This window comes from Anolis sagrei, chromosome X, assembly GCF_037176765.1.
Source record: "Anolis sagrei isolate rAnoSag1 chromosome X, rAnoSag1.mat, whole genome shotgun sequence".
In the NCBI taxonomy this organism is placed as follows: Eukaryota; Metazoa; Chordata; class Lepidosauria; order Squamata; family Dactyloidae; genus Anolis; species Anolis sagrei.
In genome coordinates, this window is record NC_090034.1 from 55,324,195 (window position 1) to 55,350,850 (window position 26,656).

At 44.8% G+C, this 26,656-nt stretch overlaps 1 protein-coding gene across 1 annotated transcript in view; it reads left to right on the forward strand.

The window, feature by feature from the left end:
• Positions 1–26,656, forward strand: part of PTPRS (protein tyrosine phosphatase receptor type S) — a 214,728-nt gene that overhangs the window by 156,265 nt on the left and 31,807 nt on the right. Inside the window, exons 18-26 of the mRNA XM_067473477.1 lie at positions 214–804; positions 1,549–1,646; positions 2,330–2,592; positions 4,871–4,964; positions 7,747–7,962; positions 12,260–12,417; positions 12,542–12,553; positions 15,468–15,580; positions 18,626–18,673. Of these exons, the coding sequence (XP_067329578.1) occupies positions 214–804; positions 1,549–1,646; positions 2,330–2,592; positions 4,871–4,964; positions 7,747–7,962; positions 12,260–12,417; positions 12,542–12,553; positions 15,468–15,580; positions 18,626–18,673 (1,593 nt within the window). The remainder of the gene's footprint in view (positions 1–213; positions 805–1,548; positions 1,647–2,329; positions 2,593–4,870; positions 4,965–7,746; positions 7,963–12,259; positions 12,418–12,541; positions 12,554–15,467; positions 15,581–18,625; positions 18,674–26,656) is intronic.

Sequence of the window (26,656 nt, forward strand, 5' to 3'; positions counted from 1 at the left end):
AAACATGCGTTCAAATGACAGGCAAATAAATTTTTACCTGAACATGACCAATAATGTCCTGAGGGTCAGATTCTATGATTCTATAGTCCTATTTCTCCATGTCTGTGAGGCTGAATGGCCATCTGTTGGGAGGGTTTTGACTGTGTATTCCTATGATTCCTTTTTGACCACAACGTTTTTCCAAATGTCTTTTTCTCTCTTTCCCTTTCACAGTCCCAGGGAAACCGGGTCTCTCAGTCCACCCGACGCACGACAATGGCCTTCTGGTTCAGTGGGAGCCCCCTCCAGATGGTGACGGCCAGGTCTTGGGCTACCGCCTCCAGTTCGGCCGCCAGGATGTGGCCCCTTTGGCCACCCTGGAGTTCGGGGCCCAGGAGGCGCAGTACACGGCTACCAACATCCACAAGGGCGCCACCTACGTCTTCCGGCTGTCAGCCAAGAGCCGGGCCGGCTTCGGGGAGGAGGCGGTGGCAGAGTTCTCCCTCCCAGAGGACGTGCCACGGGGCTACCCACAGATTCTGGAGGCCAGCAACGTTACTTCCCGCTCAGTGCAGTTTGGCTGGCTGCCTCCAGTTCTGGCCGAGCGCAACGGGGCCATCGTCCGGTACACAGTTGCCTTCCGGGAGGCTGGGGCGCCGGGGGCCCCTCAGGAGAAAGAGCTGGCCCCGTCCCCCGAGAATTCCTACACCCTCAACGGCCTCAAGCCCAACACTGCCTACGACGTTAAAATCCGAGCCCACACCAGTAAAGGTGCCGGGCCCTACAGTCCCACTGTCCAATACCGGACGTTCCTCTTGGACCAAGGTAGGACTCGCCAGCATCTCCTCCATCTGACTCTCTTCCCGTGTCCGGCGTTCTTCCTGCACGGGAGCACTTAAATAAGTAAAAAGGCCCAATGGGGCTGTAGCTCACCGCCAGCTTTGACGACGGGTGTGTGAGTACGTTTTCTATTTAAAATTTAGAAAAAGGCAGACTGGCATCTCTCTGCCTTCGCCAGGTAAGTCCCGTTTCCTCTTCCTTCCAAAAAAAACCAAAATCAAAAACAAAGTCAAGTCCAGACAGCCCTTCTTGATTGACAGCTGGGCGGAGCGATCACAGGTGGGCGGAGCCTTCTCTTCAGCTTTCTCACATTCCTTCTTCCTCTCTGTCTCTTCTGTTATTCTTCCTTGTATTCTCTCTCTCTCTCTCTCTCTGTTTTTTTTTTTGCAAGCCGCAAAGGAAGGGGAAGGGGAGAGATGGCAAAACTTACACAATGAGCAAAATTCACAATTTAATCAAGAGGTTTATTTTTCCTTTTCAGCAGCCAATCAGGAACATTTTGGGGGGGTTGATGGGGAGGGTGGCCAGAGTTCCGATAAGGGAAGGACATCTCTTTACGCATCACTATTTTTGGAGATTTGGGCTGGAAAAGCTGGATAATAAAGCTAGAAATGAACCTATAAAGAAAGAACTCGGAGCAGTGTGTTTGTGTAGAAGACCTTTCTTGGTCGGCGGAATCTGAGCACTGTTTTGTCTGCTCAACTTTCTCTCACTTTGTCCCTTCCTTAGTTTTCCCCAAGAATTTCAAAGTCAAGATGGTCACCAAGACGTCAGTCCTTCTGGGCTGGGAGTTTCCTGAGAATTACAACTCTCCCATTCTATACAAGGTATTTATTTATTTATTTATTTATTTATTTACAGTATTTCTATTCCACCCTTCTCACAGTATCATAAGCTGCTGACACATCTATGAAGACAGCTCCTGTAATCTGCTGTCTTTCAAAACCGTCGTCTATGTGCTGAATCAGGTTCAACACTTGTGAACTTGGCATACATTAAAACCATTTCCGTACAATTTTAAAACAAATATTAAAACAGAATTAAATATCATTAGTATTGAAAAAATCTAGATTGTGAGTTCAGTGCCACCAACAAAAATATATAAGAGGCACCTTTGATTGTAAGATGCATCCTATTATTGGAAATGCTTATCTAAGAAGAAAGGTGTTCCTTAGAATTGAAGAAATACAGTAATTATCATAATAACAGGAATAGCCACGGAAGAAGTTGACATCCGCCAGGAGACTTTTTCAATGCTTTCGTTCGCAGGTGTAAAACGCTCAAACCCAATCAAAAGCACTAAAAGAAATTGTTCTGTTACATCAGCCTCTGCTCTTAATCGAAGCCAAGTTAACACCTGAATCAATTTTTTTAAAAATATTGATGTAGGGGCACAAGATCGTATTGTGTTCATGCAAAATACATTAAGAACAGCTACAATATTGAAAGCTTGTGGGTTTAAAGAAATAAAATAAACATCAATAACTTTGTCCTGATGTGACCTTCACAGATCCGGCAAGAAAACAGCGGCCAGGAGGTGGAGGTGGACGGGCGGCTGACCAAGAAGCTGATCACCAACCTGAGGCCCCACACATCGTACCGCTTCTCCCTGACGCCGCGGAGGAGCGACAAGGGGGACCTCCAGCAGAAAGTGGAAGTCATGACAGCGGCCAACCTGATGAGCAAGAAACCGGTGGTCTCTTACCGGCATGAGATGGATGGGAATGTGGTCTTGCACCTCCCCGAAGCGAAGAGCGCTGACTTCCCGGCCCAGTACGTCCTGAGATTTTGTGTCATTTTAGGTTCTGTCTTTTGCCTGGTCAGTGTTTGGACTGCTTAGGAACATCAGGCGATGTAGGCTCTGTTTCAGAGGAAGGGATGAAAGTCTACCTTGCCCAAGTAAACCCTATGAAATTTCATGGGGTGGCAATAAGGCAACAGGCCACTTGAAGGCACACATGCAAGAGCTGGTTCTTTTGATTCCCCCAGATGTTGCAAGCTAGAGTTGTCAGGGCATGAGGTAAGATGCCTCTTTGGGTGGTTGCTCCTGGAATTCCCCCACCTTTGGAAAAAGGAAGGAGGAGAATTTAAAGTTACACCCTGTGTCTAGTTTAGTTTAATCTTTGTTCTGTGTATTTATAGTCCTGAATGTTTTCGTGATGTGGTTCTGTCATAAAAAATATAATATACAGACCTGTGAAAAAGATTAACTGTTGAACTTTTGATTAAAAGCAACGTGTTTACGTTATCATAGAAAATGGCTCTTTAAGTTGAGGAAATGTTTTAAAGGTTCCTTACGTTAAGAAGAAAGTCAACACAAGGTTCCTTACATTCACTAACACTAATTAAGCAAAGTCAATATCTGCCAGGAACTGAGATGAAGCCAGGATGTTTCAGGCTGGAAAAAAACATCTATCATTCATTTACAACTTTGGAACAACATCAGCAAGAAATACTGCTATATAAGAGACCTTATTACAAATCCAAAATTGGGGTAGACCGGAGGAGTCTGGCCCACCCACCGCTCTTCTCCTTGGAAAGGAGAGAGATGGTGTACCTTTGGGAGTGGCAGATCTGCAATGGAACGCAGTCTGGTCACTTGCTTCTTTCTCACAGAAAGAAAAAGGAGTGCAATTTTGGAGTCATTATACGTTTGCAGGGAGTCAGTTTCTGACAGAGATCTAATCCTTGGTATTGTTCTTAGGGAAAGAGGATGCATTTTGGAAGTTTTGGAAGTGTGCGTTGGCAGGCTATAGGGTCTGGCCTAAGCAGGTTCTTCTCCAGGAGATGACGGAAGAATGGCAATGTATGAATGATGATGAGTGAATGTTTATATGTGAAAGTGAATGCCGAGTAGATGTGGAAATCCCTTTCTTTGCTAGCCAATGTAGCTCTAGGTTTGTTTGTGGATGCAATGTAGTTATATAAAATCTGTCTGTATGTCTAAATGTTGTTCTGTAAAAGTTCTGATACCCTTTCTCGTACTGGAAAATTGCAATAAAAAGAGCCTATGTTTTAAAGTTATGGAAAAGTTGGGTTGTTGTAGGTTTTTCTGGGTTATATGGCCATGTTCTGGAGGCAATTTTTCTCCTGACGTTTCGCCTGCATCTATGGCAAGCATCCTCAGAGGTAGTGAGGTCTTGATTAGCATTCAATGGCTTGGAAGTTATTCATAACATTTTCATTATGTTGTATCCCAGCTTGAGCTGCAAGGAGAGGCATGTAAGAAATAAAATTGCTTCTTTTTCATTCTTCCTCTCCTCCTCCTCTCCTTCTTCATCCTCCTCTCCTTCTCTCACCTCCTCTTCTTCTTCTCCCTCTCCCTTTTCTCTCTTCTTCTGCCTCTTCTTTCTTTACTCTCTTCTTCTCCTCTCTCTTCTTTTTCTTCCTCCTCCTCCCACTCCTCCTTCTCCCTCTTTCCATTCCCTCCTTCCAATACCAGGCATCATAGACTCTATTTCAGAGGAAGGAACTGGCCAAATGGACCCTGAGTTTTCCTTACCTAAGAAAACCCTTAAAAATCCATGGGTCGGCCAGAAGGCCTGTATGTGCCAAGACATGCTGCCCTTTCTGTCGATTTCTTGTGGTGTGCCTTCAAGTCATGTTCAGCTCATGAACACCATCAGGCAAAGCTCTCCTGCGGTTTCCCTTAGCAAGAGGGAGTCATAGATAATGCCATTGCTGTCCTCTGAGGCTGAGAGAGAGGGACTTGCTCAGTCTCCCAATGGGTTCCCACTGATGAGGCAGGGATTGGAACCCTAGTCTCCTGAAGGATCAAACCAACACACACCACAATAACTTATGATCATCAAAATTTATTCATGCATAAAGGCCGTAGCCTATAGCAAAGGATACAGGGAGCAAGCAGGATATCAATCAATTCTGCAATCGAGCAATTAAATAACAGGCGGCTTCAAAAAATCTATGAGCCTCTTTTCAACCTTTGGACCAGGCATTGTCAATTTCTCCTCGATGGGGAATGCTTTTTTCTCCCGTTTGGTCTCTCTCTACTCTTCCCAATGGTTTCTCCTTTCCTTTTTGATTCCACCAGGGCCTATTATGTCGTCGTTGTCCCGCTGAAGAAAACCCGAAGTGGACAGTTCCAGAACCTGTACAACACACCAGAAGAAATGGACTTGGAAGAGGTAAAGCTTTCAATCCCTCATGTATCCAATGTTTTCTCATTCTGCTGTGGCCGGATTTTTTCATTGAGGCCCAGAATCCCTAAGGATTCTAGGTAAATGAGGTTTTGTGCTATTCTGTTAGTCATTCCTCATATTATTGGCTGTCCAATGATAAACAGGATCATCTTACATTGAACTAGATCAGTGGTTCCCAACCTGTGGTCCATGAGCCACCAGTGGACCGCAAGAATGAAAATACGGTCCATGGCCTCACCATTACGACACTGTTGCCTCGAAAGAACATGGCAACAAGAGCGACCAGTCTCACGAAACCAAGGCAACGGGGATGTCAGATGAGGAGAAGCTGACTACCCATGAAAGATTCCTACTACCACATCAGCTCTAGATGATTAAATATGGTTTTCTGTAGGCACGCAGATGGCGACTACTGGATGGCATATGTTTTGTATCAGAAACTAGAGCTGATGTGGTCTATCCAATGCAATTTTCTGAATCAGCACCCCAAATGATCAAACCGAATGTAAAGTTGACCAAAAACTGATTTGTAACCCTTTTGGTACTAATGTAGGAGAGTGGTCCCTGGTCAAAGTGGTCCCTGATCAAAAAAAGGTTGGGAACCACTGATAGAGGCCTAAAGAACCATCTATTGCAACTGCCTTGTCCTCCTGAAAGATGGCTACCCAACCTCTGAACTAGAAGGCTCTCTGCACATGTTCAGAGGCTTGGTCTGAGAATTGATTCCCTAGGTTCAGCTCTTAAGGTATTTGTCTTTGGGAGATGAAATTATTCAGCATCAGAGAAAGAAACAGCCCTACAAAATGCATGAGGTTGCCAGAAGTCGACAGTTGACTTAAAGGCCTAGACACAGATGTTTCTTCGAAGGTCAATGGTCCTGCAAAACAACATTTCTTAGGGGACTCAGTCGGTTCAGTCTTGGGAGTGAAATTGTAGGGAAGGGCAGATTTATTTATCACGTCAGAAGTGAATTGAGGCTATAGTTATAATGTATTTAAAACACAAACAAATGCCCTTTGACCAGTAGCTGGCCACTTGGAGTGCGTCTAGTGTCGCTGTAAGAAGGTCCTCATTGTGCATGTGGCAGGGCTCAGGCTGCATTGTAGTAAGTGGTCTGTGGTTTGCTCTTCTGCACACTCGCATGTTGTCAACTCCACTTTGAAGCCCCATTTCTTAAGGATGGCTCTGCACCTCGGGATGCCAGAGCGCAGTCTGTTCAGTGCCTTCCAATTTGTCCAGCCTTCTGTGTGCCCAGGGGGATTTTCTCATCCGGTCTCAGCCACTGATTGAGGTCCCGGGTTCTAGTCTGCCACTTTTGTACTCTCGCTTGCTGAGGTGTTCCTGCGTGTTTCTCTGTAGATCTTAGGAAGCTGTTTCTTGATTTAAGTCATTGTTTTGCTGGTTGATATCTGAACAGAGGATGTGCCAGAGATGTCAGTGCCTTGGTCCTTTCATTGCTGTCTGCCACTTCCTGACGGATGTCAGGTGGTGCAATACCGGCTAAACAGTATAATTTCTCCAGCGGTGTGGGGTGTAGACATCCTGTGATAATACGGCAAGTCTCATTAAGAGCCACATCCACTGTTTTAACATGGTGAGATGTCTTCTACACTGGGCATGCATATTTAGCAGCAGAATAGGAAAGCACAAGGGCAGATGTCTTCACTGTGTCTGGTTGTGATCCCCAGGTTGTGCCTGTCAGATTTCGTATGGTATTATTTCTAGCACCCACTTTTTGCTTGATAGTCAAGCAATGCTTCTTATAAGTCAGAGCACAGTCCAGAGAAACTCCCAGGTATTTTGGTGTGCTGCAATGCTCCAGTGGGATTTCCTTCCCAGGTAATCTTCAGGGCTCGGGATGCTTGTCTGTTCTTAAGGTGAAAAGCACATCTGCATTTTTGATGGATGAGGAATCGGCAGTTTTTCCCTGTAATAGGCAGTAAGAGCACCTAGAGCTTCTGAGAGCTTCTGTTCAACCTTTTCAAAGCTTCCTGCTTGAGCGGTGATGACAGAATCGTCTGTGTAGATTTGGGGGCATGAGTTGTGGACACAAGGATTGGAAATAAAGTTTCAGTGGAGATCCCTTTCCCCCCGGTAATTACTCTTTTGGAGTGAATTTCCCTTACAAGGGGTAGATTTCTCGCACTTCCTGTTGTCTCACTCTCATTTGTAACTAGGTTGAATACCCGCTGGCGCAGTGGGTTACAGCGCTGAGTTGCTGAACTTGCAGACTGAAAGGTTGCAGGTTCAAATCCGGGGAGCGGCATGAGCTCCCACTGTTAGCCCTAGCTTCTGCCAACCTAACAGTTCGAAAACATGCAAATATGAGTACATCAATAGGTACCGCTTCTGCGGGAAGGTAATGGCGCTCCATGCAGTCATGCCGGCCACGTGACCTTAGAGGCGTCTATGGAGAACGCCGGCTCTTCGGCTTAGAAATGGAGATGAGCATCAACCCCCAGAGTCGGACACGACTGGACTTAATGTCAAGGGAAAATCAACTCCAAATATAACTCATAGTTCGTTTGTAAGGCGGATGTTTGTAACTCGGGGGCAGCCTGTATAGGTTTCAGGAGCTTGGGCAGCTCATACGGCACTGCCTTTTGTTTTCCAATGACGGTGCAAAATGGATCCCCGTTCTGTGAATGGAAGATGCCCCTTTGTGCTGTTCAAGGCTGCCCATCTCTTTCCCCGCTCTTCCTCTGTTTCTCTTCTTCGGTGCTGCTTATTCATCCCTCCCCTCCTTCCCTTCCTCCTCCCTCCGCAGCTGGTGCAGGAGATCTCCCGCTTGCAGCGACGCAGCCTACGCCATTCTCGCCAGCTGGACCCCCACAAGCCTTACGTGGCGGCCCACTTCTACTCGCTGCCCTCCGTCTTCATCCTGGGGGACATGAAGCGCTATGACGGCTTCGAGAACAAAGCCCTGGAGGCTGGGCAGAAGTATGTCGTCTTCGTCCTTGCGGTGCTGCGGGCCAACGAGGCGGTGAGTCCCCGGATACACGACGAACCGAACACGGTGGTTGCGGACAGGTTAATTCTCCATCTGTCTGTTTCAATGGAGAAGAGCAGCCCTGCTGTGCGTGTCAGCCGATGAGAGGCATCCCTGCCTCCATATTTAATTTCTGAAGGAGAGAATAGGAAGCCGGGCATGGCTCTGTGATGCTTTGGGCGCAGCATCCGGCGAGAGGCCCTCTTTCCGTGTCAAAGGCAGAGAAACGCAGCCAGCATATGCGAAGCTTAAACCCCCTCCCTTATTGCTGTCCCCTTATCGTATTTTGATGGCAAGGGAACTGTCAAATGAACCATTTGTAAATAGCTTTGGGAGCTGTGTTGTCAAAGACTTTCATGGCTGGAATCACTAGGTTGCTGTGAGTTTTCCGGACTGTCTGGCCATGTTCCAGAAGCATTCTGTCCTGACGTTTCACCTATGTCTATGGCAGACATCATCAGAGATTGTGAACTCTTGTCTGTTTGAGGCAAATGTGAATGTTGCAATTGGCCACCTTGATTAGCATTGAATAGCCTTGCAGCTTCAAGGCTTGGCTGCTTCCTGCCTGGGGGAATCCTTTCTTGGGAGGTTTTATCTGGCCCTCACTGCGAGGCATTCTCTCCTGACGTTTCACCCATATCTATGGCAGACATTCTCAGAGGTTATGAGGTCAGTTGGAAACTAGGCAGCTGAGGTTTATATATCTGTGGAATGATGTTCAGGATGGGAGAAATAACTCTTGTCTGCTTGAGGCAAGTGTGAATGCTGCATCTGATCACCTTGATTAGCATTGAATAGCCTTGCAGCTTCAAGGCTTGGCTGCTTCCTGCCTGGGGGAATCCTTTGTTGGGAGGTGTTAGTTGGCTTTGATTGTTTCTTGTTTGGAATTCCCCTCTTTTTGAGTGTTATTCTTTCTTTACTGTCCTGATTTTAGAGATTTTTAATACTGGTAGCCAGTTCATTTTCATGGTTTCCTCCTTTCTGATGAAACACAGCACCCAAACACAAATCAAGGAACATGAAAGGCATTGCAGACTGACCAGAGAAGTCAGCCATAGCAGAGCACTTGATGAACCAACCTGGACAGAGCATATGATTGGAGAACACAGAAATGCTGGACCACTCTAACAGCCACCATGCCAGACTACACAGAGAAGCCATTGAAAGCCACAAGCATGTGGACAATTTCAACAGAAAGGAGGAAACCATGGAAATGAAGAAAATCTGGCTACCAGTATTAACAAACTCTAAAATCAGGACATTAAATAAAGAATAATAAAACCAAGGGAATTTCAGACAAGAATTAATCAGGGCCAGGTAATCCCCTCCCAACAAAGGATCCCCCAGGCAGAAAGCAGCCAAGCTTTGAAGCTGCAAGGCTATTCAATGCTAATCAGGGTGATCAGTTGCAGCATTTACACTTGCCTCAAACAGACAAGATTACTTTCTCCCACCCTGGACATTCCCTTGATATATAAACCCCACTTATCTTGTTTCCAACAGACCTCACAACCTCTGAGGATGCCTGCCATAGATGTGGGTAAAACATCAGGAGAGAATACTTCTGGAACATGGCCAGATAGCCCGGAAAACTCACAGCAACCCACCTTTAGGAGCCTTTTGAGGATATAACCTCTATAACCATGGTGTCAAACTTGTGGCCCGCCAGGTTGTTTTGGACTCTAGCTCCTGGAATTCCTGCCAATTGGAGATTCTGGGAGTTGGAATGCCAAATTTTTGACCCCTCTGATTGAGATAGAAAAGACAGAGGGAGGAATGCCTGTGGCTTCCCCTGTGGGTTGCACCCACCCAAACATAGCAACTGCAAACATCTCCCATTGTCCTCTCTGTCGCAACTGGCTGCTGTTTTGGGAGAAACTGCAAAGGGAAATGGAGGTACTGTAGTATGAGGTACTTGTAGTGCAGTGATTCTCAACCTTTGGGACCCCAGGTGTTTTGACCTACAACTTCCAGAAATCCCAGCCAGTTTACCAGCTATCAGGATTTCTAGGAGTTGAAGGCCAAAACATCTGGGAACCCACAGGTTGAGAACCACTGTTGTAGTGGATGTTTTTGCCAGGACTTTCCATGAAGCTTGGAATTAAAAAACATGTCCAAAAGCATGCCAAAGGCACACCAAATCATTCCTCGTGAGGTTTTCCCAACATTTTACCATTTTGATCTCCTTCCCTGGACCCCTTCAATCTTGTCCATAACCTTCCCAAATTATGGACACAGTCTTCTTTGTGGTGAGGGCTGACCAAAGCAAAAGACTACAATTTCTTGTAGACCAGTGTTTCTCGACCTGGGGGTCAGGACCCCTGGGGGGGGTCACGAGGGGGTTTCAGAGGGGTCACCAAAGACCATCAAAAAACACATATTTCTGGTGGTCTTAGGAATCCCTTTGGCATAGTCGTTTGGGTTCGCAGTTCTCTCTGGATGTGGGTGAACTACATCTCCCCTAAATCACTGTCAATTCATCCCAAATCCCTCCAGTTCAGAATGCTGTTGGATGGTAGGTTAACTATAAATCCCAACAACTCCAACTCCCAAATGACAAAATCCCCCCCGCCCTCCCCCACACCCTACCAGAATTCAAATTTGGGCATATCAGGCATTTGTGTCAAATTTGATCCAGTGAATAAAAATACATTCTGCATATCAGGTATTTACATTATGATTCATAACAGTAACAAAATTACAGTTATGAAGTAGCAACAAAAATATTTTTTATAGTTGGGTGTCAGCACAACCCGAGGAACTGTATTAAGGGGTCACAGCATTAGGAAGGTTGAGAAACACAGATGTAGACTTTATATGCTTTTCCATCATTCTGTTATTTGTGTTCTTTGTTTTTCCTGTCTCGATGCAGAACCCTGTTAATGTTATTCCTCTCCATCTCTCCATAATAATAATAATAATAATAATAATAATAATAATAATAATAATCTTTATTTATACCCTGCCACCATCTCCCCCAACGGGGACTCGGAACGGCTTACATGGGGCCAAGCCCGAACAACAGATTACAATACAAAAAATACAAAATTACAATAAAATAAACAACATAACATTAAAGTATAAAACATCAAAGCATATAAACAATATACATAGAAAATAAGAAGCGAACATAAGGACAAAGAGCGAGCCGCATGTACATAAAATGATTTAAAAACTTCAGGTGAGATAAAGGGGTAAAACTAATTGTAAGGAGAACTCATGGGGAGATGGGATAATAAACAAACCTAGGTATGGGGAGGGAGGGAGAAACTCCTGGGACAAGAATGCTGAGGGAGCAATAGCATGAAGTTGTGTGACTACTCTCCGAAGGTGCAACAGCAGAGCCAGGTCTTGAGACTCTTTTTTAAAGTTTCTAAAGTAGGGGCTTTCCTAATCTCGCCGGGCAATGGGTTCCAGAGCCAAGGGGCCACAGAGGAGAAGGCTCTCTCCCTTGTGCCCACGAGGCGGGTCTGAGAGACTGGCAAGGGCGAGAGGAGGGCCTCGCACGAAGATCGGAGAGTTTGGGCTGCTTCATGGAGAGAGATACGGTCACGAAGGTAGACGGGTCCCAAATCGTTTAGGGCTTTATAGGTAAGAACCTGAACCTTGAATTGGGACTGAAAGATGAACAGAAGCCAATGGGGCTCTTTAAACAGAGGGGTTGACCGCTCCCTGTAAGAGGCCCCTGTTATTAATCTGGCTGCCGACCATTGGACAAGTTGTAATTTCCAGGCCGTCTTCAAGGGTAGCCCCACGTAGATAGCATTGCAATAGTCCAGTCTAGAGGTAACTAGGGCGTGGACCACCATGGTCAAGTCAGGCTTCATGAGGTATGGTCACAGTTGGCGCACGGGTTTTAATTGTGCAAAGGTTCTCCCGGCCACCGCCGACACCTGTGCTTCAAGCGTCAGCGCTGAGTCCAGGAGAAACCCCAAACTGCGGACCTGTGACTTCAGGGGGAGTGCAACCCCGTCCAGCACAGGTTGCCACCCAATACCCCGATCAGACGAGCGACCGACCTGGAGGACCTCTGTCTTGTCTGGAATGATTCTCAGCTTGTTCCTCCTCATCTAGTTCATCACAGCAGTCAAGCACTGGTCCAGTCCCCTTGGGGCTTCCTTGGAATCTGGTGGAAATGAGTAGTGGAGTTGGGCGTCATCTGCATAGAGATGGCACCATACTCCAAAACTCTGGATGACCTCTCCCGATGGTTTCATGTAGATGTTAAAAAGCATGGGGGACAGAATGGATCCTTGCGGGACCGCACAGATCAATGGCCTTTCCTTTCCAGGTCTATGCTGCCAGCCCATTTTCGGACCCCATCCAGATGGACAGCGCTGACCCACAGCCAAAGATTGAAGGCGAGGAGGGCTTGATCTGGGTGATTGGACCAGTCCTGGCCGTGGTCTTCATCATCTGCATCGTCATTGCCATCCTCCTCTACAAAAAGTAAGGGCAAAGCATTGGATGGGGAAAGATGGTGGGGCATTGAGACTGAAGTTCCCATTCTAATTTTCACGTTTATTTTCTCTCCTTTTGCTTTCTTCATGGTGATCACTTCTTCCTGGGACAGCAAGCCAGACAGGTAAGAGTTCAAGAAGCACTTTTGGGGGCCTGAGGAAGTGAAATTAGCAATGAAATTTGTGTGGCGTGCCATTTTCAGTTCAGCATCCAATAATATGTTCAAAACAGGTTGTTGTCGTTCATTCCAGTTCTTTGACATACTTTTACAAGCCAACAAAATGAAGCTTTTTGTAATCATCAGAAATGAGAGTAGCGCAGTTTAAATCAATTTTTATGTTGATTTTAAATATGTCTTTATTTTTTTCATCACATCAACTTTTTAAAATATGATAAATGGTACATTACAGTGGATTACTGTAAAGTCTGCACATTTCACATCATAGTCGTGTAACACAAGCCAACAAGTATTTTTCATCAGATATGATTTTAGGTCATTATTATAGAGGTTTTTTTGCGCTGAATTCAGATCTGTGTTTATTTTTTCTCTCACATATAGTTTTTGTGATGAGGCTAATCAAATAATTAATGCATTTACACACGGATATCAATAGAATCTAATTAGCCACAAGCCAACAAGCATGTTTCATCAGATATGGTTTTAGATCATTCTTATAGAGTTTTTTTGTGCTGAATTCAGATCTGTGTTTATTTTTTCTCTATTAGATTCTACTGATATCAGTGTGTAAATGCATTAATTATTGGATTAGTCCCATTGCAAAAACGACATGTGATCAAGAAAAAATAAACACAGATCTGAATTCTGTGCAAAAAAAAAAAAAACTCTGTAAGAATCATCTAAAATCATATCTGATGAAAAATACTTGTTGGCTTGTATTATTATTCATAAATGTTTAACCTGGAGTTGTTCAAATGGTTTGCATTATGTTTTATCTGTTTGCCATTCTGAGCTCTGACAATAAAAAGGGGGGGGGGGGGAATCAAAATATAAACGTGGTAGATAGATTGCTGGGTGGATGGATAGATGAATATCTAGGTAAATGTTTGGATAAATGCTTGACTGTTTCTGGATCATGGGTTTTATAGTCTCAAATTGATGCAAACAGACATGTGTACTAGCCAAGAAATCAAAACTCTCTTCTCCTGTGTCTGCAGTTTTCCCTCTCAGAGCTTCAACACCTCTGTGACTCTTCTGTCCTATAAACAATCTTTTGTTTTCTCTTTTTATATAAACACTAGCTTGGGTGCCTGGCGTTGCCTGGGGTATTTGAAAAAGTCAATTTTTAATTGTACAAAATGCATAAGGTTGTGACTGAACTACAACTCATATCATGCCAGGTTAACTTCCAGAAACTCCACTAGTACTTAAAGTTGGTTATGTTGGGCAAGTTTGCTGTAGATGCATCATCCGTAGGGTTCAGTGTGCTATCTGACTGTAGGCTAAACTACAACTCCCACTATGGTGATTCAGTCCCCTCAAACCCCTCCAATAAGTTGAGTTAGTCATGAGGGTTCTGTGTGCCAAGTTTGGTACAGGTCCATCATTGGTGGAGGTCACAGTTTCTCTGGACGTGGGTGAACTACAACTCCCAGAAAGGAAGGTAAGTTCCCCCTAAATCCCTCCAGTAAACAAATTTTGGCATATTAGGTATGTGTGACTGGAGGGGTTTGGGGGAACTGTAGTTCAGGTCCAGGTCCATCATCAGTGGGGATCACGGCTTCTCTGGTTGTGGGTGAACTACAGCTCCCAGAAAGGAAGGTCAGTTCCCCCCAAACCTCTCCAGTAATCACATTTCAGCATATCAGGTATGTGCACCAGATTGACTGGTGTTTGGGTTTACAGTGCTCTCTGAATGTCGGTGAACTGCAGCTCCCCCAAATCAAGGTGAATTTCCCCCAAAGACCTCCATTATGTTTTTGCTGGTCATAGGGGTTCTGTATGCCAGGTGTGGTCTCATTCCACCTTTGATGGAGTTCAGAGTGCTCTTTGATTGCAGATGAACTATAAATCCCAGTACCTACAACTCCAAAATGTCCAGCCCAATTCCCCTCCAAACCCACCAGTATTCAAATTCTGGCATATTGGGTATGTATGTTAAGTTTGGTCCAAATCCATCATTGTTTGGTTTCATAGTGCTCTCGGCATGTAGGTGAACTACAACTCGTATAAATCCCTCCAAAGACCTCCAGTATGTTTTGTTGGTCATGGGGGTTCTGTGTGCCAAGTTAGCTCCAGGTCCATCGTTGATGGGATTCCGAGTGCGCTTAGATTACATCCCAGTACCTACAACTCCTATAAATCTTGGTGAATTCTCCCCAAACCTCTCTAGTATGGTCAGTTGCTGATCAATTCCTCTATTTACTGTGTGCCATAGAAAAGAATAGGAATAGGTTAAGGGAGAGGCAGTGTGTGGGGTCATGCAAATTCCACACCAATGGTGAGAGTAAGGACACTGGGATGTCTGTGGTGGAGTTAAAACAGAAAATCTAGGTTGGATTGTCCCTGTATGAAAGCCTTCACTTGGGTGAGGGCAATAAGATGTTTGTGGAGGACACTGGCAGGGCTCTTGTACATGTTTAGAACACTCTATAACCTGCAGTGTCATAGGTGAGAGGGCCACCAATGAGTAGTGGGAGTTATAGTTATTTATGGAAGTGGGAGTCTGTCTGTAAGTGAACACCCCAGCCACATGCAGACATACATATTTTCACTTTTATTATGGGTATAGATTTCCTATGTTCCCAGGCAGTTTTCACTCATTCTTCCTTCCTCCTCCCATCTGTTTGGGTCAACCTGATTTTTTTCTTCCTTTTGCACAGATGTCTTGTCCTGGCACTTAGCAACACCTTATCTTTCCCCATTCCTTCACACTTTCTTTCTCCCACCTCCCTTCCCTTTTCTCTTTAACCCATTCCTTCCCTGCGAAATTCACTTTACACATTTCCTGGTCCCAACACTGGTTCGTGGACTCCTAGTCTAGGCCCACTTTCCAGTGATCTCCCCTCTCTCTCCTCAGCAAACGGAAGGACTCTGAGCCCCGCATCAAGTGCCTGCTGAACAATGCCGAGATTGCCCCGCATCACCCCAAGGACCCTGTGGAGATGCGGCGGATCAATTTCCAGACGCCAGGTAATGGGCTCCCCTTCCCACTGACCCCCCCACCCACCCTGCTACGCCATGGGAGGAAAGGCTGACCCCTTTGTCACAACCAACCAGTCAACTCTTTGGACATAGTTATGTTCCCCTTCGGGGCCACCGCACTTCGTCCAAGGTAGGAGGGCTATGCCATCCTGACGCTTCCCTTTCTTCTGCTCTTCTTTCCGTGTCGCTCCCTTTCCAATGCTTGGAAGCACGAAAAGGGTTACAGAGTTGTTTCACCACACTGTAAACAAACCCAACTGCTATATGTTTCTCTCTGCAGGGAACAGATCTTAGCCACTGGTACTTTCCAGAATTGAACCTTGCCTTTGCTTCTTTCTCTCTTCTTTTTCAACCCTTCTGCTCCTTGGGCTTAAGCAGAAGGGACTGCTGTGTGTTGTTGTTGCGGTTGTTTAGATCCTGAATAATGTAGGATCTCTGTTCCCTATTTGTGTGGTTGCTTTGTCAAGGTAAGTTTGCAGACTGCAACATTTCGGACTGACGGCGATCCGAAGGCAATTGCCTCATGGGGTTTCCTTGGCAGGGTTTGTTTAGAAGGAGGTTGCTCTTGCCTTCCTCTGAAGCTGAGAGTGCAACAAGCTCAACCAGCCAATTTCCATAACTGAACAAAGATTCGGACCCTGGCCTCCCTGTGGTTGCTTCTCGTCTGTTGTTCATAATGTATAATATATTATGAAATCTAAAGAGTCTCGGGGCCATTTCAAGGCAAAGTAAAACCCAGTTTGTGAATGGCGTTTAGGAAATGTAAATATCTCCCAACCAAGGTTGCTAGGAATATATACGATGAAACGGTCTGCCCTCCTCGAAGGCTTTTACGTCATTGGTGTATTTTGTTTTTGACTTCATTGTTCAATTTGCGCCCTGCTCTTTCTCCAGAGATGGGCTTTTGATGGAATTTTGGGGGGTTTTTTTCCTCCAGCAGATTAGTGCAGCGATCTTCAAAACAAGCTGCTGGGGGAATCTAAAATAAATATTTTTTGCCTTTCCTCTGCTATTTGAATATGGTCTCCAAATACTTCAGAGGGTGATTTTGTTAAGGAACAGTTAGATCAAAAACAATCTTCTCAGGCTTCCTCTACCACAGGAATGGCCAAACTTTCTAAATTGGGGGCCACATGCTAGCACTCCCTGCTAAGAGGACTGGTGGCCCCGTGAAGGAAGGAAGGAAGGAAGGAAGGAAGAGGAAGGGGAAGGGGAAGGGGAAGGGAAGGGAAGGGAAGGGAAGGGAGGAACGGAAGGAACGGAAGGAGGAAGGAAAGAGAGAAGGAAGTAAGGATGGACAGAAGTGTGGATGGGAAGGATGGAAGGAGAAAGAGGGAGAGAGGGAAGGAAGGAGGAAAGAGGGAAGGAAGGAAAGACAAAAGGGAAGGAAGAAGGGAAGGATGGGAGGAAGGGAAGGAGGAAGGAAAAAGAGAAGGAAGGAAGGAAGAAAACGATAGATGGAAGGAAGGAAGGTAAGAGAGAAGGAAGGACGAAAGGGTGAAAGGGAAGGATGGAAGGAGAAAGAGGGAGAGAAGGAAGGATGGAGGAAAGAGGGATGGATGAAAGGTTGAAAGGGAAAGATGGGAGTAAGAGGGACAGAGGGAAGGTGGGAGGAAAGAGGAAAGTAAAGAAAGACAAAAGGCTGGAAAGGAAGAATGAAAGGGTGGAAGGGAAGGATGGAAGGAACGGAAGGAGGGAAAAGAGAAGGAAGAAAGGGAGAAAGACAAAGATGGAAGGAAGGCAGGGAAGAAGGAAGGAAAGAGAGAAGGAAGGCAGGATGAGAGGGTGGAAGGGAATGGAAAGAGGGAAGGGAAGAGAAGGGAGGAAAGACAAAAGGGAAGGAAGGACAAAGAGTGAAAGAGGGAAGGAGAGAGGAATGAGGGAAGGAAGGAAGGACAAAAGGGTGGAAGGGAAGGAAGGGGGAGGGAGAAAGAGGGAGGGAGGGAGGGAAGGAAGGAAGGAGGAAGGAAAGAGAGAAGGAAGGAAGGATAGGATGATGAGAGAGAGGAGGGCCCGAGAAAAGAGTCCAGGGGGCCCCATCCAGCCCCCCTGCCTGGGTTTGCCCATACCTGCTCTACCATTTTCCCACTGCTGATGCTGCTAAAAAAATCAACTAGACAGAGGACGTGGAGCTGAGGGCATTAAAAATATTTCATTCAGGGGGCTTCTTGGTTAACAGAAGTATGCCTCTCCATACCGTTTCCTCCCTTCCACATTTGTGGTTTGGCTGTTGGACTTCAAAGGTTCCCTCTAGATATCTCTAGGTCCTCCAGTGTCACTCTATGGCCAACTTCGCTCCTGCTAGATGTTTCTAGAGAAAACTTTCTATGTCCTCCAATGCTATTCTGTGACCATAAAGCCATGCTGAAAGACCTAGAAATCCCTGGAGATGTGGGAAAAAGCAATTTATTTTCAGATTTTTCACCTTCCTGTGCCTCGAACCCCTGGAGGGCTGACTAAATCCTCTAACTACTATGGCAAGATACTCTAGAATCCAAGGATGGCTCTCAGTTCTACGAAATTTCACGGGATCGTTTTACTGCAGTTAAAGTGGAATTGGAGGGCAATCATGGTCTGGTGCAGAAGGGCACAAAGGCAAGGGAAATGAAATCAGCAAAAGAGGAGAGTGGGGAGGGATGGGGATTTAGGGTGATATACCTCTTGCACTCGCCTGCAAATGAACATGAACAATATTTGTTACCCCCAAAAAAGCAAACCCCAAAGGTATACCTGCTGCTTTGGTTCTGACTTGGGACAGGACAAGGCTGGTAAAGACAAAAGAAAATCCGTCTTTTTGCCCACAATTCCCGGCTTTGTCCCTCTGCGTCTATCCTAAACAAACCCTCCAAAGGAATGGCCTCTTCCTCCCCAAACACTCGAGAAAAACGCCCCTTCCATTCCCTTAAGTTTTGTGTTGCTTTTTTTTCTGTTGGTTTCTTTTTCTCGTTGTTTTATTTTTGACCAACGTGTATATTTTTTGTTTGTTTGTTTCCTTTTTTTGTTTTGTTTTGTTGTTTTCCTGTTTTTCTACAGATTCTGGCCTAAGCAGCCCTCTCAGTGACCCTGAGTTTGACCTTGAAAGTTAGTTCCTGTGTGTTTTCGTTTCTTTTCCCTGTCCGTCTCATCGGTCCTCCGCCTTTCCCTGACACCAGATTTTGGTTCCCCTTTCGGTCACACTTCTCTTTCTACCCTTCATTCTTTCTCTTTCTCTCTCTCTCCGTCCCTGCATTTCTGCCGCTTTTGCCGTCTCGTTCTTCGTCTCGCGGTGTTTGTTTTGTCCAAATTGTGTGCTTCCAGTTTTACAGTCCTGGAGCCGAAAGGCCTTTTGCAAAAACACGAGCCCATTGTGTTGCTATAGCATTTATGTTCTATACACCGTAACGTGTCTCATGCACCTACAAATCTAATGCTCACCTCCATTTTCAAAACCCTGCAACCAAAAAAATGTATTTGTTGCCTCATGTAATGCTGGCAAAAAGGGCACACTTTGTCATTTGGCCATTGCAGTTGCTGCCTGCTTAGGATTCTTTCTTTCAAAACAAAAGTGTTAAGACACCAAAGCTTCCAGCAACGGAAAGGAAATGCTGTAGAATGAATCCACTTTAATTGCTTTGGTTCAAAGCTATGGAGTCATGAGGTGTGACAAGGTCTTGAGCCTTCTCTGCCAAAGAATGCAGATGCCTCACCAGACTACAACTCCCAGGATGCCATTGCATTATTTATTTATCATATCAGAAGCAAATTGAGTTATGAGTGTGTCTGTGGGTATGTGTGTGTGTATATACACAGTAGAGTCTCACTTATCCAACGTAAAAGGGCCAGCAAAATGTTGGATAAGTGAAAATGTTGGATAATAAGGAGAGATTAAGGAAAAGCATATTAAACATCAAATTACATTATGATTTTACAAATTAAGCACCAAAACATCATGTTTTACAACAAATCGACAGAAAAAGCAGTTCCATGCATGGTAACATTATGAGGTAATAACTTAATTTACGAACTTAGCACCAAAATATCGCAATGTATTGAAACATGTCTGGATCCGGGCGGGAGACAGACTGCATTGGATAATAAAGAACATTGGATGAGTGAAGGTTGGATAAGCAACACTCTACTGTATGTGTGTGTGTGTATCCACAAACAGAGTTTAAAACTTGGCATTATACTAGATTTCCTTTGACCAGAAGCTGGCCACTTCAAGTGCCTCTGGTGTTGCTGTGAGAAGGTCCTCCACTGTGCATGTGGCAGGGCTCAAACTGCATTGTTGTCGGTGGACTGTGGTTTGCACTTTTCCACCCTCGCATGTCATGGACTCCACTTTATAGCCCCAATTCTTAAGGTTGGTTCTGCATCTCGTGGTGCCAGAATACAGCCTGTTCAGCATCTTCCAAGTCATCCAGCCTTCTGTGTGCCCAGGAGGGAGTTTCTCATCCAGTCTAAGGTTCTGGGTTTTAGCCTGCTACTTTTGGACTCTCGCTTCCTCAGATATTCTTGAGAGTATCTCTGTAGATCGTAGGAAGCTGTTTCTTGATTTAAGGTGTTGGCTTGTTGATTGATATCCAAACAGAGGATGGGCCGGAGATGTCAATGTCTTGGTCCTTTCATTACTGGCTGTTACTTCCCAGTGGGTATCAGGTGGTTCATTACCGGCTAAGTAATATAATTTCTCCAGCGGCGTAGGACGTAGACATCATGTGATAATGTGGCATGTCTCATTATGAGCCACATCCACTGTTTGGCTCTTAATGAGAGCCAAAGTGCAAGGGCAGATGTCTTCACTGTGTCTAGTTGAGATCCCCAGGTTGTGCCAGTCAGCTTTTGTATGATATTATTTCTAGCACCCATAGTGCTTCTTGTAACTCAGAGCACGGTCCAGGGTAACTCCTAGGTATTTGGGTGTGCTGCAATGCGCCAGTGGGATTCCTTACCAGGTCACCCTCAGCGCTCAAGATGCTTGTCTGCTCTTAAGATGAAAAACCTATTGTGTTTTAGATGGATTTGGAATCAGCTGGTTTTCTCTGTAATAGACAGTAAGAGCACCTAGAGCTTCGGAGAGCTTCTCTTCAACTATTTCAAAGCTCCCTGCTTGAGCAATGATGGCACAATCGTCAGCATAGATGATACTCTGTCGCTTCTGGCAGTGGCTGATCATTTGTGTAAATGTTAAACATTGATGGAGCAAGCATGGTGGGGGAGGGGGGTGGGAAGGAGGGAAGGAGAGAAAGGGAAAGGGTGTAAGGGAAGGAGAAAGAGGGAGGGAAGAAGGAAGGGAAGACAGAATGGTGTGAGAGAGGAGGGCCTGAGAAAAGAGCCCAAGGAGTTTACCCAAGCCTGGTCTACACACTAGTTATACATGAGTCTATACCAGGGGTCCTCAAACTATGGCCCGGGGGCCAGATACAGCCCTCCAAGGTCATTTACCCAGCCCTTGCTTAGGGTCAACCTAAGTCTGAAATGACTTTAAAGTACACAACAACAACAACAACAATCCTATCTCATCAGCCAAAAGCAGGCCCACACTTCCCATTGAAATACTAATAAGGTTATATTTGTTAAAATGATTCTTCATTTTAATTATTGTTTTAAAGTGGGTTTTTTTTTTTGCTCTACAAATAAGATGTGTGCAGTCCGCATAGGAATTCATTCATGGTTTTTTTTTTTTCAAATTATAATCCGGCCCTCCAACAGTTTGAGGGACTGTGACCTGGCCCTCTGTTTAAAAGGTTTGAGGACCCCTGGTCTATACAGTAGTCATACAGGAGTCTATATGGTAGCTATACGTTAATCTATAAATTAGCTATACATGAGTATATATGACAGCCATACATGAGCATATACAGTAAGAATCCACAGTGTACAAAAACTAGAAAGCAAGGAAAGCATCATAAAATCATATCTAGTTAAAAACCAAAGGGAGAGAGTAGGGCTTCCCTAGAAGATCTCAAGACATGGGCAGGGTCCTATGACAACACAACATTTCTTAAACTGAAATAGCGTCAACTGAAGTCTAAATGCTTCCTACAAGTCTGTGTGAACACAGCAAAACCTATATGCAAGCTCATAGGTGAGTGCTGGATGCACCATAGTTGTAGGTCAGTATCCAGGTAAAAGAAGAAGGGGACTTGAAGTGCAAGATTCCCTCAAGGAGAACCTGAGGAGCGACTGAGATCGGGAGGATGGGGAGAAAAGAGGATTACTTGGGAGAATCGAGAGAACCCAAAAGCCAATGGAGAAGGTTTAAATAGGATCAGGGCTGTGATAGGAAAGCCAAGTGACAGTATCACCCATGGCAAGCACCACAGTGATGGAGAGGGGAAGACTCCAGGACAAGTTCAAGCGAGAGAGAGGAAAGCTAATCCAGGCATTCAGAAACGGACAGTGAAGGAATGCTCTCACTATTGGTAATATTTAATCCTGTCTTTCTCCCAATATAGGGAGTCAAGGGAGTGCCTCTTGATAACAGAATAAGGAGAACCCAAACTGCCATAAGACCATATGCTGCCCGTGTCCCTCGGCTTGAGAGGGAGGAGAAAGGAAGCTTGCAATCTCTTCATTGGCGAACAAGGTTTCTGTTTCACGGAACAGATGTTGGGGGCGATTTTCTCTGGAACGATCGGTCAAGGGAGGGTGAGGTTTGGGAGAAAGCGCTTGAGTTCTTTGCCGTTAACAGGATTAGGGAGATTTTGAGGGATTTGAAATGCTAGATGAGAACTCTCTCCCGTAAGATCTCTAGCTTTCAAAGCGGGAGAAGCAGGGGCTAGGCCACTTGGGTTTCCCGGAAAGCGGCTTTGACTTGGGAAGGGCAGGCGCACGTTCTCTCCTTGAAATTCAGTGAAGGCAGATGGACATGTTTTCAAATTTTGTACAGGAGGAAGAGACACCCTTTGCAGTTTCCTTGTACTCTCATTCCTTTATCCTGTGGTGAACCATGTTGGGAGCAACAGTTCATCAAAGTGCAAGATTTTGGTTGAAATAAGCAAAAGATTCCCCCTAAATGAAGAACTGCTTTACCAGGTTGCTGTCAGTTTCCCAGGTTGTGTGGTCATGTTCCAGAAGCATTCTCTCCTGATGAGTGGCCCACATCTATGACAGGCAACCACAGAAGTTGTGAGGTCTGTTGGAAACTAGGCAAGTGAGGTTGATATATCTGTGGAATAATGTCCAGGGTGGGAGAAAGAACTCTTTCTGCTTGAGGCAGGTGTGAATGTTGCCATTGGCCAACTTGATTAGGATTGAATAGCCTTGCAGCTTCAAAGCCTGGGTGCTTCCTGCGTGAGGAAATCCTTTGTTGGGAGGTATTAGCTAACCCTGGTTGCATTTTGTCTGGGTTTTTTTTAGTGTTCTTTATTTACTGTCCTGATTTTAGATGGTTTTTTTTAAATACCAGTAGCCAGATTTTCTTCCATTTCCATGGTTTCCTCCTTTCTGTTGAAATTGTCCACATGCTTGTAGATTTCAATGGCTTCTCTGTGTAGTCTGACATGGTGGTTGTTATAGTGGTCCACCATTTCTGTGTTCTTAAATAATACGCTGATTCCAGGTTGGTTTTTTAGGTGCTCTGCTATGGCTGACTTCTCTGGTTGAATTAGTCTGCAGTGCCTTTCCTGTTCCTTGATTCATGCCTGGGCAATGCTGCTGCGTTTGGTGGTTGGTCCCTATGTAGACTTGTCCACAGCTGCATGATATATGGTAGACTCCTGCAGAGGTGGGAGGATCCCTCTTGTCCTTTGCTGAATGGAGCATTTGTTGGATTTTCTTAGTGGGTCTAACCATATATCAAAGGAACCACTGACCGCATAGGAAAGCTGATGATGAAACAAAACCTACAAACTATCTATAGACCAAGGTACAGTCTTCATAGCCATTGTTGTTGAATTGTTTTTAGTGTTGTTAACTGGTTTGGGTCTATTTTTAGAAAGATAAAACAAATTGTTGTTGTTGTTATTATTACTATTATTAATGATAATAATAATAATAATTCCCATAACCTTTAGCCAACAGAGGGAGAGCTGGGAGTTACAGTCTAGCAACACATTGAGGGCCGCATTATGCAATTGGGGCTTGGCTCAGAGCAGATTTGAATAGAGTTTCTTCAGCGGAAACCTCAACTCGATTTTATCCACTGTGATAGGAGAAGGTGGCATAGAGCTTTCTGGGAACGGGGTCAAGACTGTTGGGGCATATTTTTTAAAAAGGACAATAAGTGAAATAGAAGAAATTCGCATCTTTGAAGCTGTCGGATGTCCGCTGTTGATCCACACTGCCATCCTTTGTGCTTCTGTAGGTTTGGAGCTTCTATTTTCTCATATCAGATCGGGGCCAAGGGACGACCCAGGGCACCGTCCTAATTTTTGCAAAAGCGCACTGTAAAACTGGTGAAACTGCAGCATTGCGCATCTTGCCATCTCTGTTCGGAGTCTCCAGGTCATTTTAATCCAACGCTGCCGCCACCGTCGCTTGCTGCCGCCGCTTCCAACCATGCAACACCCCCCTCCCAAAAAATAGGGCTCGAAATTCTCCATGGCTCCCCTCCATCTCCCTTCCTCTTCCCTTCCCTGATCTCAAGGCACAGTGTGGGCTTCTCAAAAGGCACGGTTCCTTAGGTATCGTCCGTTCCTTTTACATTAGCTTCAGCAAGACATTACTCCCGTTTTTGGGTAATCTACCCGGGCTTGACATTGGACCCATCCTCCCTATAGAACGGTAGCATTATGATTCTACTTTGACTGCCATCCCATAGAATCCAGGTAATAATAGTCATCATTTATTTATTTATTTATTTGCAGTATTTGTATTCTGCCCTTCTCACCCTGAAGTGTGGATCACAGGACACACAAAGGGCAAACATTCAATGCCATTATATACTGACAAAACAGACAACTGTACGTAGATAGAGGTAAACATAGGCTTTCCCATCTTCGGCATCTTGGAGGCTGTGCTCGGTTCCAGCCACAGGAGATTGCTGTCGCTCCACTTTCTATGCCGAAGAGCTTTGTTCCTAAACTTCCTCCTTGATCGAATCACTGGCATTTTTCTGGCATTTCCTTATGGGTTACTTAAATACCTCCCCACTTTAAAGCAGTACCTATTTATCTGTTCACATTTGTTTTCAAACTGCTAGGTAGGCAGAAGCTGGGCTAAAGGCCAGGAGCTCACTCCGACCCGGGCTTCAAACTGTCAGCATTTGATTGGCAAGATTTACTACAGCTGGAGGTTAACCTGCTGTACTAAAGCCCGGCCCTTCATCATCCAAATAATAGTAATAGTATTAATACATATAATAATAATACTGTATTTCTTTGGTTCCAAGAGATGTCCCCCCACCACCACTAAAATTATTTCTAAATTATCTTTCCCGTCTTAGAATCAAAGGTGCTTTTTATGTATTGTATTTCTTCTGTTCTAAGGCATGCTTCCCCCCTCATTTAAATATCTGAAAAAATGGGTTGTGTCTTAGAATCAAGGGTGATGTTTATCTGTACAGTAAAGGTAAAGGTTTCCCCTTGATATTAAGTCTAGTCGAGTCCGACTCTGGGGGTGGTACTCATCTCCATTTTTAAGATGAAGAGCCAGCATTGTCCACAGACGCCTCCAAGATCATGTGGCCAGCATGACTGCATGGAGTGCTATCACATTCCCCCCTCATGGAGTGCTATCAAATTCCCCCCTCAGGGTGGGACCTATTGATCTACTCACATTTGCATGTTTTTGAACTGCTAGGTTGGCAGAACCTGGGGCTATTAATGGGATCTCACCCTGTCCTGCTGATTCTGGTCAGCAAGTTCTGCCGCTTAGTGGTTTAACCCAATGTGCCACCGTGGCCCCCATTTATCTATATAGATATAGATATATATCTATTCTGTTGCAGACACTGAAATCAATGTATGCCTTCCAATTGATAGCATCTTAGAATAGAAGAAATACGGTATGAATGAATATCAAGGGGAAACCTTTTCTTCCCTCCCTTGTTAGTGGTAAGACCAATGGCGTCTTAAGAATCAAAGAAATACAGTAATAACAAATCTTATTTGTTGTTACCAGTCTTCCCTCAAAGCTCCAGGCAGGGAATTACACAGTTAAAATAAATAGGTAAACACATACAGCCATGAAAACATATACTGTAGATTCTCAGTGAACCAGACAATCTGAAGAAAAATTGAAGTCATACTGCAATAAATAAAAAGCTGTTTTCATAATACAATAAAACTGTGCTACATTCAGTTAAGTCCATTATTATTTTTCTTAATTTGCTTTTAATAACCAAATTTTTGTAGTAATATTGAATCAGAGGTTATGGAATGGTCTAATATGTGGTATAATAATAATATGATTATGGTGATAAAGTGTGGGTATAATGTTATTATTAACAGTAATAAAAATAAAAATATGATTGATGGTGATTATGAAGTATGGGGTGTATTATTAGGGCCGGGCTTTAGCACAGCAGGTTAACCGCCAGCTGCAGTAATAAATCTTGCCAATCGCAAGGTTGACAGTTCAAAGCCTGGGTCTGGGTGAGCTCCTGACCTTCAGCCCAGCTTCTGCCTAATTAGCAGATCAAAAACAGCAGTTGTGAGTAGATAAATAAGTACCACTTTAAAGCGGAGAGGTATTTAAGGCATCCATAAGAAAATGCTAGAAAAATGCCTCTATCTATGTACAGTTGTCTGTCGTCATTGTATAACAGTATTTAATGTTTGCCATTTATGTGTTCTGTGATCCGCTCTGAGTCCCCTTTGGGGACTCACATTTTGCTTTCGAACTGCTAGGTAGGCAGAAGCTGGGCTAAAGGCCAGGAGCTCACCCTGACCTGGGCTTCGAACTGTCAACCTTTCGATTGGCAAGATTTACTACAGCTGGTGGTTAACCTGCTGTGCTAAAGCCTGGTAGCCTTTCTATCTATGCACGTCCCTCTTGTGGTTGCTTCTGAGCACGGTATCCATCTTTCATTAACTTTGAGGAACCCTACCCCCCAAAAGGGGCCCAATTTGTAGTTTGTACCCCTCCATTATTTTAATTTGGATCATGAAGGATACATTTACCAGTTTGAGTCCCAATCCT